General features: G+C 47.5%; 1 protein-coding gene across 1 annotated transcript in view; it reads right to left on the minus strand.

Moving 5' to 3' along the window:
- The window catches only part of LOC136587031 (mediator of RNA polymerase II transcription subunit 1-like), a 136,364-nt gene that overhangs the window by 35,521 nt on the left and 84,954 nt on the right, over positions 1-15,889 (minus strand). The window contains exons 11-12 of the mRNA XM_066585442.1: positions 13,899-14,007; positions 6,631-6,755 (exon numbers count right to left, since the gene is read on the minus strand). Of these exons, the coding sequence (XP_066441539.1) occupies positions 6,631-6,755; positions 13,899-14,007 (234 nt within the window). The remainder of the gene's footprint in view (positions 1-6,630; positions 6,756-13,898; positions 14,008-15,889) is intronic.

Raw genomic sequence — 15,889 nt, forward strand, 5'->3', positions numbered from 1 at the left:
CTCTCTATAGCTCACCTTCCGCGGAGGTTTTGGTAGATGGGACCCTCTCAAAAAATTTTAAAACAGAAAATGGTACCCGTCAAGGGTGCCCCCTGACCCCATTATTGTTCACACTGATCATGGAACCATTCGCTGAATCCATCAGACTAAACTCCAAAATTAAGGGGATCCCGGCGGGTTTTAGACAGCATAAAATCAGCCTGTTTGCTGATGTCTTGCTATTACAGATCCCATAGCTTCAATGAGAGGAGTGTGCGACATAATCCAACAGTTTAGCAGAGTATCATACTACAGACTTAATATTGACAAGTCGCAGATCCTGGGAATCCATATAGATAAACCTTTAAAAGACAACATTCAAAGAGTGGTAGGACAACACTATCCCGTATTTAGAAATTAAACTGTGCTCCCCAATCAGCGACATAATCTCGGCTAATCTCTCCCCCCTTCTAGAAGAACTCTAAACTGAATTAAAAAAATCTCTCAACCAAGGAACCCTCATGGCTAGGACGAGTTATATATATATATATATATATATATATATATATATATATATATATATATATATATATATATATATATATATATATATATATATATATATATATATATATATATATATATATATATATATATATATAACTAGCTGATATACCCGGCTTCGCCCGAGTTAATTTGGTACTGGTGTTTATCTGGTGTTCACATGGAAAATCTTATGAAGTTGTGGTTACTTTAGAGATACCGAGGAAAAACATATGTTCACCATTTTGCATAGTTCTCTGCGTTACCTAGAAAACACCACGTGGAGGTAACCATGCGACGCTTCCTTTATATAAAATGACATCAGGAAGTGAGAGAATTAGATTACATACATGAAATTTGGACACTAATTCTTTTACGCTTAGAATTGAATAATCGAGTTGGGACCCATTAACTTTTCATATTTATGACACAATCAATGCTTGTGCCAAATATCATGTTTCTATGACATTGGGAAGTGAGAGATTTAGATTATGTACGTAAAATTTGGACGCCAATTCTTTTGCGCTAGAATTGAATAATCGAGTTGGGACCCATTGGCTTTTCCTATTTATGACATAATCAATGCTCATGCCAAATTTCCCGTTTCTATGACACCGGAAAGTGAAAAAATTACATTCCGTACGTAAAATTTGGACGCTAATTCTTTTGTGCATAAAATTGAATAATAGAGTTGGGACCCATTGGCTTTTCCTATTTATGACATAATCAATGCTCATGCCAAATTTCCTGTTTCTATGACACCGGAAAGTGAAAAAATTACATTCCGCACGTAAAATTTTGACGCCAATTCTTTTTCACATAGAATTGAATAATCGAGTTGGGACCCATTAGCTTTTCCTACTTTCCTACTTGTGACATAATCAATGCTCGTGCCAAATTTTAAGGCATTGGGAAGTGGGTGATTTAGATTATGTACGTAAAATTTCAATGCCAATTCTTTTGCGCTAGAATTGAATAATCGTGTTGGGACCCAATTACTTTTCCTATTTTGGAGATAATCTATGCTTGCACCAAATTTCATGTTTCTACGATATCGGGAAGTTGGAGAAGTTTTGGCGAGTGAGTCACATTAAAGTGACATTTTATTCCCAGCCTGCGCTTGAATTCTTGGGTGGAGAGGGGCATTAAAAACGTAGCAGATCTAGTACAGGGAGATTATGTTCTCCCCTTCCATACTCTGACGAAACACTTTTCTCTACCAACCCAAGAAATCTTTAAATATCTCCAGATTCATTCCCTCCTACAAGGTTCTTAACTTTGGAAAGTGAAGGTACCAAATGTGATCCTAAAGATTGTTAACAACTCTGTTCCGATGTCGCGATCCCTAGTGAGAACATGCTATGATGCTCTCTGGTAATAGGAGAGAAAAAAAAGCTCACCTTCTCAATTGGGAAAGAGACATGGGCAGGAAAAATACACCAAACCAATGGATCTCAGCGTTTGAATGGGCTAACAAAATCAACCCTTAACGCAAATGTCCTTGAGGTCCACATAAAAGTATTGACCAGATGGCATTACACCCCAGACGCCTTGGCTAGACTATTTCCTAATACAAGAAACACCTGTTGGAGACAGTGCGGCCTCTCGGGCAACATATACCACATATTTTGCCCAAAACTAGCGCTGTTCTGGGAAGATGTCTTCTCACTCCTAAGGAAAATCACAAAATCAACTATTACTAAATCCCCAAGTTTATATACCGTATATACCGGCGTATAAGACGACTTTTGAACCCCGAAAAATCTGCTCTGCAGTCGGGGGTCGTCTTATGCGCCGGTAATACAAAAAAAAAAAATTTATTACTCACCTCCCACGGCGTTCTGTCGCGCTCCGGCAGGATGTCGCTCGCTCCGGCAGGCTGTCGCTCGCTCCTCGTCCCCGCCGCAGCATAGCTTTCTGAATGCGGGGCTTGAAATCCCCGCTTCCAGAAAGCTAATACACACGCCGGCAGCCATGACAGCATTGAATGGCTGTGATTGGCTGAAGGCGCACGTGTTAGCAATCACACCCATTCAATGATGTCATTGAATAGTGTGATTGGCTGAAGCCACATGTGCTTTAGCCAATCACAGCCATTGAATGATGTCATGGCTGCCGGCGTGTGTATTAGCTTTCTGGAAGCGGGGATTTCAAGCCCCGCATTCAGAAAGCTATGCTGCGGCGGGGACGAGGAGCGAGCGACAGCCTGCCGGAGCGAGCGACATCCTGCCGGAGCGCGACAGAACGCCGTGGGAGGTGAGTAATGAAATTTTTTTTTTTTTCTCCACTGTATACCGGCGTATAAGGTGACAGTTGGGGGGTCGTCTTATACGCCCCGTCGCCTTATACGCCGGTATATACGGTACATGCAAAAAAAATAAATAAGGCTACGTTACTGTATCCTCTACTCGCAGAGGTTAAGTTGATCCATTTTGTTTTAAGTAATGCTTCATTGTTAGGACCGACTTCAAGAACTTCAAGAACTCATCAGCCAGATATAATTACAGAAAGATATATTCCTTTAGCTCCACTCTGACAAGTATGTACAATGTTTTCATATTTCTGTTATTTGCTGTATATTTACTAAAGCTAAAACCAATAAAAAAACCTAATGGTTAAAAAAAGAAATTAATAAATAAAGTCGTATGTATTTCGAATTCGTACTAACGGAAAATACAGGTCATCCCGCCAAAAATGAGCCCTCGCTACGTCGATGTAAAAATAAAGTTACTGCGCGCACAAGATGACCGCAGAAAATAATTGAAAAAAAATTAAAGGCCTTTGAAAAAAAAAAAGTTGTATAGTTTAACCCCTTCCCACCCCAGGACGTACCGGTACGTCCTGGGAGCCAGGTACTTCCCGCAACAGGACGTACCGGTACGTCCTGGGGATATCGCGAGATCACATATGATCCTGCGCTATCCCGCAGCAGGAGCCGGCTGTCAGTCATAGCCGGCGTCCCGCTGCAACAGCGGGGGGGGGGGGGGGGGGGGGGCATTGCAGATGCGCCCCCCGCTGTTAACCCCTTCCCTGCCGCGATCTAAGTAGATCGCGGCAGGGAAAGAGCTCACAGAGGGACCGCACTCCCTCTTTGTCTCCGGCCGGAACTCGCGATGTCATCGCCTGTCACCCGGCCTGTCACACTGGCGTCCTGTATTACCAGTGCCTGAGATCGCTGTATAAGCGATAAGGCATGGCAGAGCAGTAGCTCTGCCATGCCTTATGACAGCGATCATCGGTACAGTGATGTAAGTCCCTCAGAGGGACTCAAATAGTGTAAAAAAAAGAAAATAAAAATGTAAAAAAAAGTAAAAAAACCCCTTTATGCTTTTTCTAATATTAGCATAAAAAAAAGGTTTAAAAAAATGAAAACCCCACATATTGGGTATTGACGCGTCCGTAACGACGTGTACAAATAGTTGAATACACTTTATTTTGTACGGCAAAAAGCGTTAAAAAAAACGCTAAAAAACAGAGGCAAAATGCTAATTTTTAGCATTTTGCCTCCCCAAAAATGCAATAAAAGTGATCAAAAAAGCCATACATTCTCCAAAATGGTACCAACAAAAACTACAGCTCGTCTTACAAAAAATAAGCCCTAATAGAGCTCCATACATAGAAAAATAAAAAAGTTACTGGACTTTGAATGCAGCTATAGAGAAAAAAAAAAGATTTCCAAAGAAAATGGCATTTTATTGCAAAAAAGTGTAAAAACCTTAAGAAAAAAAATAAGAATTTTGGTATTGTTGTTACCGTACCAACCCGCAGAAAAAATTTAGTGTGTCATGTATGCTGCATGATTAACGCTGTAAAAAAATAAAAATAAAGCTATGTCAGAATTGATGCGTTTTCTCTCCCTGTTATCATAAAAAAAAAAAATATAAAAGTTTTACGATATAGTCTATGTACCCAAAAGTGGCAGCGATAAAAATTACAGCTCGCCACGCAAAAAACAAGCCCTTATATGGCCGCGTCGGCGGAAAAATAAAAAAAAAAGTTATGGCTTTTGAAAAATGGAGATGGAAAAATACCAAAAATCGCTGCGTCCTCAACGCCAAAATAGGCCGTGTCATTAAGGGGTTAAAATAAAAAAAAAAAACACTATACAAGTTTGGTGTCGTAGTAATCGTACTGACCCATAGATTAAAGTTATCATGTCGTTTTTGTTGCAGTTTGTACGCCGTAGAAACAAAATGCACTTAAAGATGGTGGAATGAAATTTTTTTCATTTTACTCCACTTAGAATTTTTTTACATTTTTCAGTACATCATATGGTACTTTAAATAGCACCATTAGAAACTACAACTTGTCCCACAAAAATCAAGCCTTCATACAGTGACGTCGATAGATAAAGGAGTTATGATTTTTTTTAAAGGGAGGGATGAAAAAACGAAAATGGAAAAAAAAGGGCCGCTTAATGAAGGAGTTTAAGTCAGAATCTCTCAGGATAGGTTCTAGTTTCTAACTATTAACATACATGTTAACACCTTAACCCGTTAGTGATGGATGTTTTTTGCTTCCCCCCCCCCCCCCCCCCATTTTCGTTTTTTCCTGCTCCCTTTTAAAAAAATCCTAAGTCATTTATCCAATCGACAGGGCTGTATAAGGGCTTATTTTCGCAGGATGAGTTGTATTTTTTTAATGGTACTATTTATTATACTATATAAATGTACTGAAATCTTTTTAAAAATTCTAAGTGGAGAGAAATTGAAAAAAAAAAACAACATTCCGCCATTTTCCGGTGTGTTTTGTTTTTACAGCCCACAAACTGCAACAAAAATAACATAACTTTATTCTATGGGTCGGTACAAATTACTACGATACCAAAAACGTATGGGTTTTTTTGCTGCATTTCTGTCTCCATTTTTTGCGCACAATAACTTATTTTTCTGCATTTTTTCTTGGAGATGGGGTGACCAAAAATTGGATGCAACAATACCAAATACGTCTTTTTGCTTTATTATTTAGATTTTTTTTATTGCAAATATGGCAAAAGGGTTGTTTTTTTAACTTGTTACTTTTTTTAAAATAATAATTAGTAAAACTTTGTTTTTATCTTTACACTCTTTTAGTCCCCAGGAGGGACCACAACTAGCAATGCTTTAATCGCTCCTGCAATATATGCTATGGCATTACATCATACTGCATTCTGACAGGCAGCCCACCAAGCCACCCCCATGGAGACGGCTTGATGGGCAGTCTGCCAAGACAGCCATGGGGCCTTTCAGAAGGCCCCGGCTGCCATGACACCTGCACGGCTCCCCTGATCTCACCGCGGAGGGCCATACGGGACCCTTGAACATCGGTTGGGGGATTTAAATGCCACTGTCAGCTGTCACACCCACACGGCCAATTACAGCTATTGCCCACTGGTGTCAGCTGTTATAAACAGCTGACGCCCGTGCTGTATGGAGGGCGATAGCAGCGATATCTCGGTCCATACATGTCCTGCAGGACGTAAACACACTATGGGGCTGTCACTAAGGGGTTAAGGTGTGTGTTGCTACTAAAAATGTGATTTTCAAGAAAAAGAGAAACCAAATTAATAGAGAATAAACTTATAATTGCTAGGGGTTAAGCAATACTAAGATAAAAAAACTCCTCTTATCAGAATTTAGGCCTGTAGGAGGTGGATACAAGGATCTCATACATTCTTGTGAATATTTAATGAGTTAACCATTTAGCTGCTGCCATTTACTAAGGAAGATATACCAATATATGCATGTATACACAGAGGCGTGTTTGCATAGGCTGATGTGAGTAAAATAAAAATTTTATATTATATATATATATATTATATATATATATATATACATATATATATATATACATACACACATACACACATACACACACATACACACACATACACACACATACACACACATACACACACATACACACACATACACACACATACACACACACACACACACACTAGAATACATAAATCCTTACTATGAGGATTCAAACAAATGGTGGTCAAACAAATACAAAGTAAAAATGAGGGTTACAGTCCTAAAACATTTAAAATACCCATACTGAACCAACCGGGACAGACAGTTGCATCAGTAAAATGATTTCAGAATACAGAAACTGCTGTCTTACCGCTTAGGTTTTGGATCTTTTGAATTAATGAGAGAAGAACTGGCTCTGGAGTATCTAATCTCAAAAAGAAACACGCTGGCAGTTCCATGCTTGACTCTTCAGTGAGGGATGAAAACTCATAGGTGCTGAAACAAAACAAAGAAGTTTCACTGAACATCCCAGAGAACAATTGAATCATCCAGACAGCAATGTGGGATTATTGTATTTACAACAGTCTCTTACTGAATTATAGGAGCATTCTTGTAGCTTTATTCAGGAGTGTTAGATGTCCCAAGACCAACAAGCCAGCTCCTGCGGTCGTAGCACCCCTTGGCTTGGTTTGTTGGTGGTTGTCACAGATCTGGCCCAAAATACCAGGAGGAAAAGTGCTACTGTACTCGTACAGGCATCACTTTCTTCGGGCAAAAAGCCTGGCAGCTAGGTGGACAGTGAACAGACCCCATTATAGTCATTTGGTCCATTTGGAGCCATTTGGTTTTATCCTAAGACTGTGCCATTCCCCTTTCCTGCTCCTTAAATAGAGCAGAAAACCAGAAGCCCTGACAGTTGTGAAACCACACTTGTTGACAAATTCCCTTAAATGGTTTGCTTCCATAAGGCAAATTTGTTGGAGAAGTCCTTTTGTGATGGGTGGCGTTTCGGCCTCCAAGATCCCCACTGATCCAAAGAATGAACAGGCTGCAGCACTGATTTATCACTAGATCCCAAGTTTATCCTGCACAGTGGTACTCTTGGCCACCCAAATGTGCAGGGAAGTGGAGCTGACACTTCACTTCAATGAGGCTGCGCTGTAGTTCCTTGCACAGCAGGTAGCCTGGAGCGCCGCTGTGCAGGGAAAACAAATTAAGAAGAAAAAAAAAGTGACTTGTATGTAGTTTCAATAGTTTGTTGCCCATTTCACATCAGCTTCTACTCTGCTCAATTTTTTTTTAAACTCCATATTTATAGATATAGGTGTCGTCTTAGACAAAATAGGGACAACCCTGGCACCATCAGCTAATTCAGCTTTCAAGACCCCACATCCAACAGCTAATTTGCTGTGGGGAAGCTGTGGCAAACCAGACACTTCTCTTGAAGGAATGGCTGCGATATGCCACTATGAACCTACATGTCCTCTAAAGAGAGCCACTGTCCCAAGCAAGGAACCCACCTCTATAATGCCAATATGCCCTAACAGGGTGGCTGGACAGGGGTTGCTCAAGAGGGAAAAGAGGATTTTTTACTCACCGTAAAATCTCTTTCTCGTGGGGGACACAGCAAAGACCGTGGGATATAGCTTCTGCCACTAGGAGGCGACACTAAGCACAAAAAGTGTTAGCTCCGCCCACTGGCTAGATCCCTCCTGCTGACACCAGGCTAATTAGTTTGTCATGCCAGCAGTTGGAGTAGCCATGCAGGAACAGAGAGACAACCATAGTTAGTAATATGACACACCAACAAATCATAACTAATGAAAAACGCAGCACAACAGAATCCGGAGCCCGACCAGGACCACCAACTGTGTCATATAAAATGAAAGAAGAGACGGGTGCTGTGTCCCCCAATGACGAGACGAGAGAGATTTTACGGTGAGTAAAAAAATCCTTTTTTCTCACTCGTGTCATTGGGGTACACAGCAAAGACCGTAGGACGTCCCACAGCTGTCTCCGAGGGTGGGTACAAAATAAATCAAAACGTATGCGGTCAGTTTACAGCCCTCTGTAAAACTTTTCAACCCAGCGAAGTGTCGGCTGACGCAAACATATGTATCTGATAAAACTTAGAAAAGGTGTGTAGGGATGCCCAGGTAGCCGCCTTACACACTTGTGACACTGAGGCACCATGATTGACCGCCCATGAAGCGCCCACTGCTCTGGCGGAGTGTGACGTCACCTGAAACGGCGGTATCTCACCCTTAGCCCAGTAGGCCTCCACCACCGCCGAACGAATCCAGCGAGCAATTGTCACTTTTGACGCTGCAAGACCACGCCTCAGACCATCCAGTATCACGAACAGGGAATCCAAACGCCAAAAAAACGCGGTCTGGTCCAAATACATCCTCAGGGCGTGGACTAGGTCTAGGGTATGCAGAGCCCGTACTCTAGGATGAACAGCCATCGGGCAGAATGATGCCAGTACAATGTCCTCATTAATGTGGAAGGTCGACACCACATTTGAAAGAAAAGACCACACCGGTCGCAATACCACCTTATCCTGGTGAAAAAACGTAAAGGGTGGTTTTGCTGACAGCGCCACAATCTCAGAAACCCTACGAAGGGAGGTAACCGCCACCAGGAAGGCGACCTTCCAGGACACTAACCGCCACGGTATCTCCGCTAACTGTTCAAATGGATGGGCTGCAGGGCATCCAGAACCAGGTTTAGGTCCCAGGGTGGTACCGGAGACCGAAATGGAGGGGCCGTATGAGCGACTCCCTGTAAAAAAAAAAAAAAAAAAAAAAAAAAAAGGTGCGCACAGGCGAACTTGAAGCCAACGGCCGCTCAAACAGAATTGACAAGGCCGAAATCTGTCCCTTAAAGGGGTTGTCTCGTGAAATCAAGTGGGTTTCAGCACTTCTGTATGGCCATATTAATGCACTTTGTAATATACATCGTGCATTAATTATGAGCCATACAGAAGTTATTCACTTACCTGCTCCGTTGCTAGCGTCCCCGTCGCCATGGATCCGTCTAAATTCGCTGTCTTCTGGCGTTTTTAGACGCGCTTGCGCAGTCCGGTCTTCTCCCTGGTGAATGGGGCCGCTCGTGCCAGAGAGCTGGTCCTCGTAGCTCCGCCCCATCACGTGTGCCGATTCCAGCCAATCAGGAGGCTGGAATCGGCAATGGACCGCACAGAGCCCACGGTGCACCATGGGAGAAGACCCGCGGTGCATCGTGGGTGAAGATCCCGGCGGCCATCTTGGTAAAGGAAGAAAGAAGTCGCCGCAGCGCGGGGATTCGGGTAAGTAATAAACTTTTTTTTTTTTTAACACATCCCTTGGGTTTGTCTTGCGCCGAACGGGGGGCCTATTGAATAAAAAAAAAACCGTTTCGGCGTGAGACAACCCCTTTAAGGGAGCTGAGGCTCAGCCCCATGTCCAATCCGTCCTGGAGAAAAAAAGACAGGAGGTGGGCCAATGAGAAACGCATCGGGTGTTCCCCCTTCTGGTAGCACCAACAAAAGAATGCTTTCCACACCAGATATACTCTTAATGACGATGGCTTCCTAGCCCTAATCATTGTGTGGATAACCAGGTCAGAAAAACCTCATGCTCTTGGTGCTGCGGTCTCAAGCGCCACGCCGTCAAACGTAGCGTAGCCAAATTCAGGTGGTAGAGGGAGGAGCCGCCAGGGAGCGTCTGCCACCAGGTCCATGAGCTCCGCGTACCATGTTCTTTGCAGCCAGTCTGGAGCTATGAGAATCACTGGTAGCCCTTCCTTCCCGATTCTCCTGAGCAGCCGGGGAATGAGAGGAATTGGTGGAAATACATAGGGGTAATGAAACCCCTTCCATGGAGCTGTTAGTGCATCTGCTGCTAGTGTTCTGGGGTCCCTTGACCTGGCTAGATAGGTTGGAAGTTTCTGGTTGAAGCGAGACGCCATCAGATCGACGTCTGGCCAACCCCATTTTTGATACACGTCCTGAAAGACCTTGGGATGCAGCCCCCACTCCCCTGGGTCGACCTCCTTCCTGCTGAGGAAGTCAGCTACCCAATTTTTGACCCCCGGAATAAAGACTGCTGATATCGCGGGAAGATGATGCTCGACCCATGCAAGAATTCTTTCTACTTCCTTCATGACCCTCCTGCTGCGGGTCCCACCCTGATGGTTTATGTATGCCACTGCGGTTGCACTGTCTGACTGGATTCGCACCGGAGTTCCCTCCAGCCGACGCGCAAAGTTCTGCAAGGCCCGGAATACTGCCCGCAGCTCCAATACATTTATCGGGAGACTGGATTCCTGCCTGAACCAGGTCCCCTGTGCCACTAGATCCCCCAGTGAGCATCCCCAGCCTGTCATGCTGGCGTCTGTAGCCAGCACCTGCCCCTGCAGTGGCAGGAACAACCTGCCCTGCTGAATGTGTGGAGAGTCCATCCACCACCGGAGTGACTGCTATACCCCTGGTGGAATTCTTATTCTCTGATCGAGAGATCGTGCCAATCTGTCCCACCTTGACAGTATCGTCCACTGCAAGGGGCAGGAGTGGAATTGGGTAAATTGAATTGCCTCGAAAGACGAGACCATTAGACCCAAGACTTTCATTGTGTACCGGATCGATACCGGTCGTCGTGATAGAAGGGATAGTACCTGGCTCTGAAGCAGCTAGCGTTTTGCCTCTGGGAGAGTCACTCGACCCTGTACTGTGTCGAAGCACATCCCAAGGTACACCATGCGCTGTGCTGGCGCAAGTGACGACTTCTGGTAATTGATCAGCCAACCGAACCCGGTTAGAGTATCCAAGGTGATCTGCAGGCCTCTCCAGGTTGTCCAGCTGGGTCGGGGCCTTTATCAGAATGTCGTCCAGATACAGCATGGCAACGACCCCCCTGAAATGCAAGATAGCCATCACTGCCACTAAGACCTTTGTAAATACCCTGGGAGCCATTGCCAGCCCGAATGCTAACACCACGAACTGAAAGTGCTCCCCCTGTACCATGAACCGGAGGAAGCGCTGGTGCGCCCGACGAATGGGGATATGTAAATATGCATCCTAGATAGCCATCGAGGAGAGGAACTCCCGTTTTCAAGGACGCGTTAACCGCTCGTACGGATTCCATGTGGAAATGACGTACCGCCACAAACTTGTTTAGCTTCTTTAGGTCCAGAACCGGACGGACAGAACAGTCTTTTTTGGGGACCACAAAGAGATTGTAGTAGAATCCTGTGCAGTGTTGATCAGGGGGAACTCGCACAACCACCCCCTGCAAATAGAGAGTGTGGACCACCTCGAGAAGGGCCGCTGCCTTCCCCGGATCCCCCGGGGTTCTGGACCAAAAGAAGCAGTCCTGTGGTTGCGTCAGGAACTCAATCGCATAGCCTCTGGACACGACCTCCTGGACCCAGGGGTCTGTGACCCGAGATAACCAGACCCGACTGAATTGGAGAAGCAGACCCCCCCACCCTGTCCGAAACAGGTGGGGGCAGTCACTCATGCCGAGGGCTTGCTTTTGGAACTCTTTGTAGGCTGGGGACCCTGCCAAGAGGACCTTAATTTAAATGAAGGCCCCTTCCTTTGTTCCCACTCCTGAGGGCTCTTACTTTCCATCCTGCGAGGATTCGTCTGTTGAAAGGAACGAAAGCGTCTCTGCTGCAAAGAGGACCGCTTGGGACGATTCTGTGGCAAGTGTGAGCTCTTTCCATCCTTAGCCTCTGAAATGAGCTTATCTAGCTTGGTGCCGAAAAGGCGGGATCCTACAAAGGGCATACTGATCAGTGATCCCTTGGAGAACGCATCCACATCCCATGACCTTAACCACAGGCTCCGGCGAGTCGCAACGGATGCCGCGGAGGCACGAGCTACCAGTTTGGCTGCATCCATAGAGGCTTTACCGAGAAACATGCCTGCTTGTTCAATCTGCTGCGCCATGTCCGCCAAATTCCCCGGCGATGCCCCTACAAGGATTCCTTCTCGTAACCATTTTGCCCAATCAGTAACAGCCTTACTGACCCAGGAAGAGGCAAACACAGCTCTAAGAGCAGACCCTGCCGCCTCGAAAATGGTCTCCTCCAAAGCCTCGATCTTTCAATCTTTGGGATCCCTGAGGGAAGAGAACTCCGCTGTGGGCAGCACAGTATGCTTAGCCAGGCGGGAGATTGGCGGATCAACTAAATAACCTAACTTGGAAAAGCGTTTATCCGGCACCTTCCATTCTTCCAGACCGGATGGAACGCTCGGGACGCTGCCCGGCCAGCAGCGCTGGAGCCCCTGCTGTTGAGCCCCTGCCGCCACCGGGAGTGCCCCCAGCTGGGAACCCAAAGTGGACCTGCCACTGCTGAGGTGCTATGCCGGGACACCTCAGCGCACAAACCACACGCACTTCCAGGTGATCGTGCCCTGGACGCCGGACCATGCCACCCGATACCACCGTCAGGTAAGCCGTGCCCCCCCCCAGGTGCAGAGGGAGAGACCAGCCCGGGGCTCCCCAGCAGCTGTATCTCCCAGGAAGAGAATCCCCTGCCTGGGCATTTCCCCAAACTGACCGCCCTGCCCTGCGGGTCCCCATGCTGATTAAGGCACGCCTGCGCACTGTAACTACCTTGCGCAAAAGCTACACCGCCGCCGCGTCACAGCGAGACACGGGGGAAGAAAAGCAAGGGAGGAGAAGGGTGAAGTTGTCAGTGCATACTTAACTCTTGCGCCTTCATTGATAGAAATAGCGGCTCCCCAGCTCCAGCAGCTTACCCCTATGACATCGCCTACCCTATGGGTAGGGGATGCGGACCCTGGCACCAGAACGGGGGGCTTTTTGCTAGCGGGTCACATGTAGATATATAGATCCGGATATGCCACCTTTTCTTCTGAGGCGGGCCGGGCGGTAACAATCTGGACAGTACCGGGTTGTTCGCCCTCCTCTATCCTTTGGGTTTGACAGGGAGCGACCTGCCTTGCCGTTTAGCCCTGGCCCTTTCTTCCGCCCTAACGGGCATGACCGTCCTAAGAGACACTAAGCTAAAAACTAATTAGCCTGGTGTCAGCAGAAGGGATATAGCCAGTGGGCAGAGCTAACACTTTGTGCTCAGCGTCGCCTCCTAGTGGTAGAAGGTATATCCCACGGTCTTTGCTGTGTCCCCCAATGACACGAGCGAGAAAAACCTTTTAACTCCAGTAGACTATGCATGGCTTTTGAGCACTTAGACTAGAATACTGATTACCTACCTTTAGAATAAGCAGATCGGTGGAGATGATGGAAGTTGACCCTCACTGATCTGATATTGATGACCTATCCACACTGCGTCGGCAAAACACAGTGTTTTTATCAGCTTTTTCGACCGCACTATACAGCGTTTGGCTGTATTTATTTATTTTTAACACACAATCATTGTGATAGGTGGTGAGGTGCGTTAAGCACAAGAATAGAATAGACCGTGCTTAAAAATTGCAGCGTTAGAAGATGTTGTGTTCAAATGCAGGTCTGTAAGGCCCCATTGAAATTAATGGGAGCTTTGTACCGCTATTACTGTGGCGTTCAAAACATCGCAGTAAAAAGCGCATGTGTGAGTGGCCCAAGGATAGATTCTAAATAATTCCTTTATCATCTCACGTCTTGACAATGGTCACGTTCGTATTACCTTCCACCTTCTTGAAGAATCTCTTTAAATAATGGGGCCACTGGAAGATGATAGTAATTTGTTGTGCCTGCAACGGTTACCGATACATTTGAGACAACTAAATGAACGCCTTAAAAAAAAATAAAAAAAATTAATTACTTATTGTAAGATTGATACCAACACATGGAACAAGTTAAGCAGAGAAAATTTTTTTTTTTTTTTAAAGTTAGCTAGTTCGTTAACACACACATCCGGATCAGTCATAGGCAACTAGGAGTTAGTCTTCTTCTAACTGAAGCAGCCCATGAATGTATCTCAAACTTGGTGCATTGTACTCCAGGGCACTTCAGATTTATGAAGACTGGTCTATGAAATGCAAATGACACACACACAGACAGACACACAGATAGACAGACAGGCAGACGCAGGCAGGCGCAGACGCAGGCAGGCGCAGACGCAGGCAGGCGCAGGCGCAGGCAGGCGCAGGCGCAGGCAGGCGCAGGCGCAGGCAGGCGCAGGCAGGCGCAGGCAGGCGCAGGCAGGCGCAGGCACAGGCACGCGCAGACACAGGCACGCGCAGGCACAGGCACGCGCAGACACAGACACAGACACAGGCACGCGCAGACACAGACACAGGCACACGCAGACACAGACACAGACACAGGCACACGCAGACACAGACACAGACACAGGCACAGGCACACGCAGACACAGACACAGACACAGGCACAGGCACACGCAGACACAGGCACACGCAGACACAGGCACACGCAGACACAGGCACACGCAGACACAGGCACACGCAGACACAGGCACACGCAGACACAGGCACACGCAGACACAGGCACACGCAGACACAGGCACACGCAGACACAGGCACACGCAGACACAGGCACACACAGACACAGGCACACACAGACACAGGCACACACAGACACAGGCACACACAGACACAGGCACACACAGACACAGGCACACACAGGCACACACAGACACAGGCACACACAGACACAGGCAGACACACAGGCAGACACACAGGCAGGCACACAGGCGCGCAGACACAGGCACGCGCAGACACAGGCACGCGCAGACACAGGCACGCGCAGACACAGGCACGCGCAGACACAGGCACGCGCAGACACAGGCACGCGCAGACACAGGCACGCGCAGGCACGCGCAGGCACAGGCACACACACGCACAGGCACGCGCAGGCACACACAGGCACACACAGGCAGACACAGGCAGACACAGGCAGACACAGACAGACACGCAGACACAGACAGACACAGACAGACACAGGCAGACACGCAGACGCGCAGACACAGGCACGCGCAGACACAGGCACGCGCAGACACAGGCACGCGCAGACACAGGCACGCGCAGACACAGGCACGCGCAGACACAGGCACGCGCAGACACAGGCACGCGCAGACACAGGCACGCGCAGACACAGGCACGCGCAGACACAGGCACGCGCAGACACAGGCACGCGCAGACACAGGCACGCGCAGGCACAGGCACGCGCAGACACAGGCACGCGCAGACACAGGCACGCGCAGACACAGGCACGCGCAGGCACAGGCACGCGCAGGCACAGGCACGCGCAGACACAGGCACGCGCAGACACAGGCACGCGCAGACACAGGCACGCGCAGACACAGGCACGCGCAGACACAGGCACGCGCAGGCACAGGCACGCGCAGGCACAGGCACGCGCAGGCACAGGCACGCGCAGGCACAGGCACGCGCAGGCACAGGCACGCGCAGGCACAGGCACGCGCAGGCACAGGCACGCGCAGGCACAGGCACACACAGGCACGCGCAGGCACAGGCACACACACGCACAGGCACGCACAGGCACGCGCAGGCAGACACAGGCAGACACAGACAGACAGACACGCAGACGCGCAGACACAGGCACGCGCAGACACAGGCACGCGCAGACACAGGCACGCGCAGGCACAGGCACGCGCAGGCACAGGCACGCGCAGGCACAGGCACGCGCAGGCAC

This window comes from Eleutherodactylus coqui, chromosome 12, assembly GCF_035609145.1.
Source record: "Eleutherodactylus coqui strain aEleCoq1 chromosome 12, aEleCoq1.hap1, whole genome shotgun sequence".
NCBI lineage: Eukaryota > Metazoa > Chordata > Amphibia > Anura > Eleutherodactylidae > Eleutherodactylus > Eleutherodactylus coqui.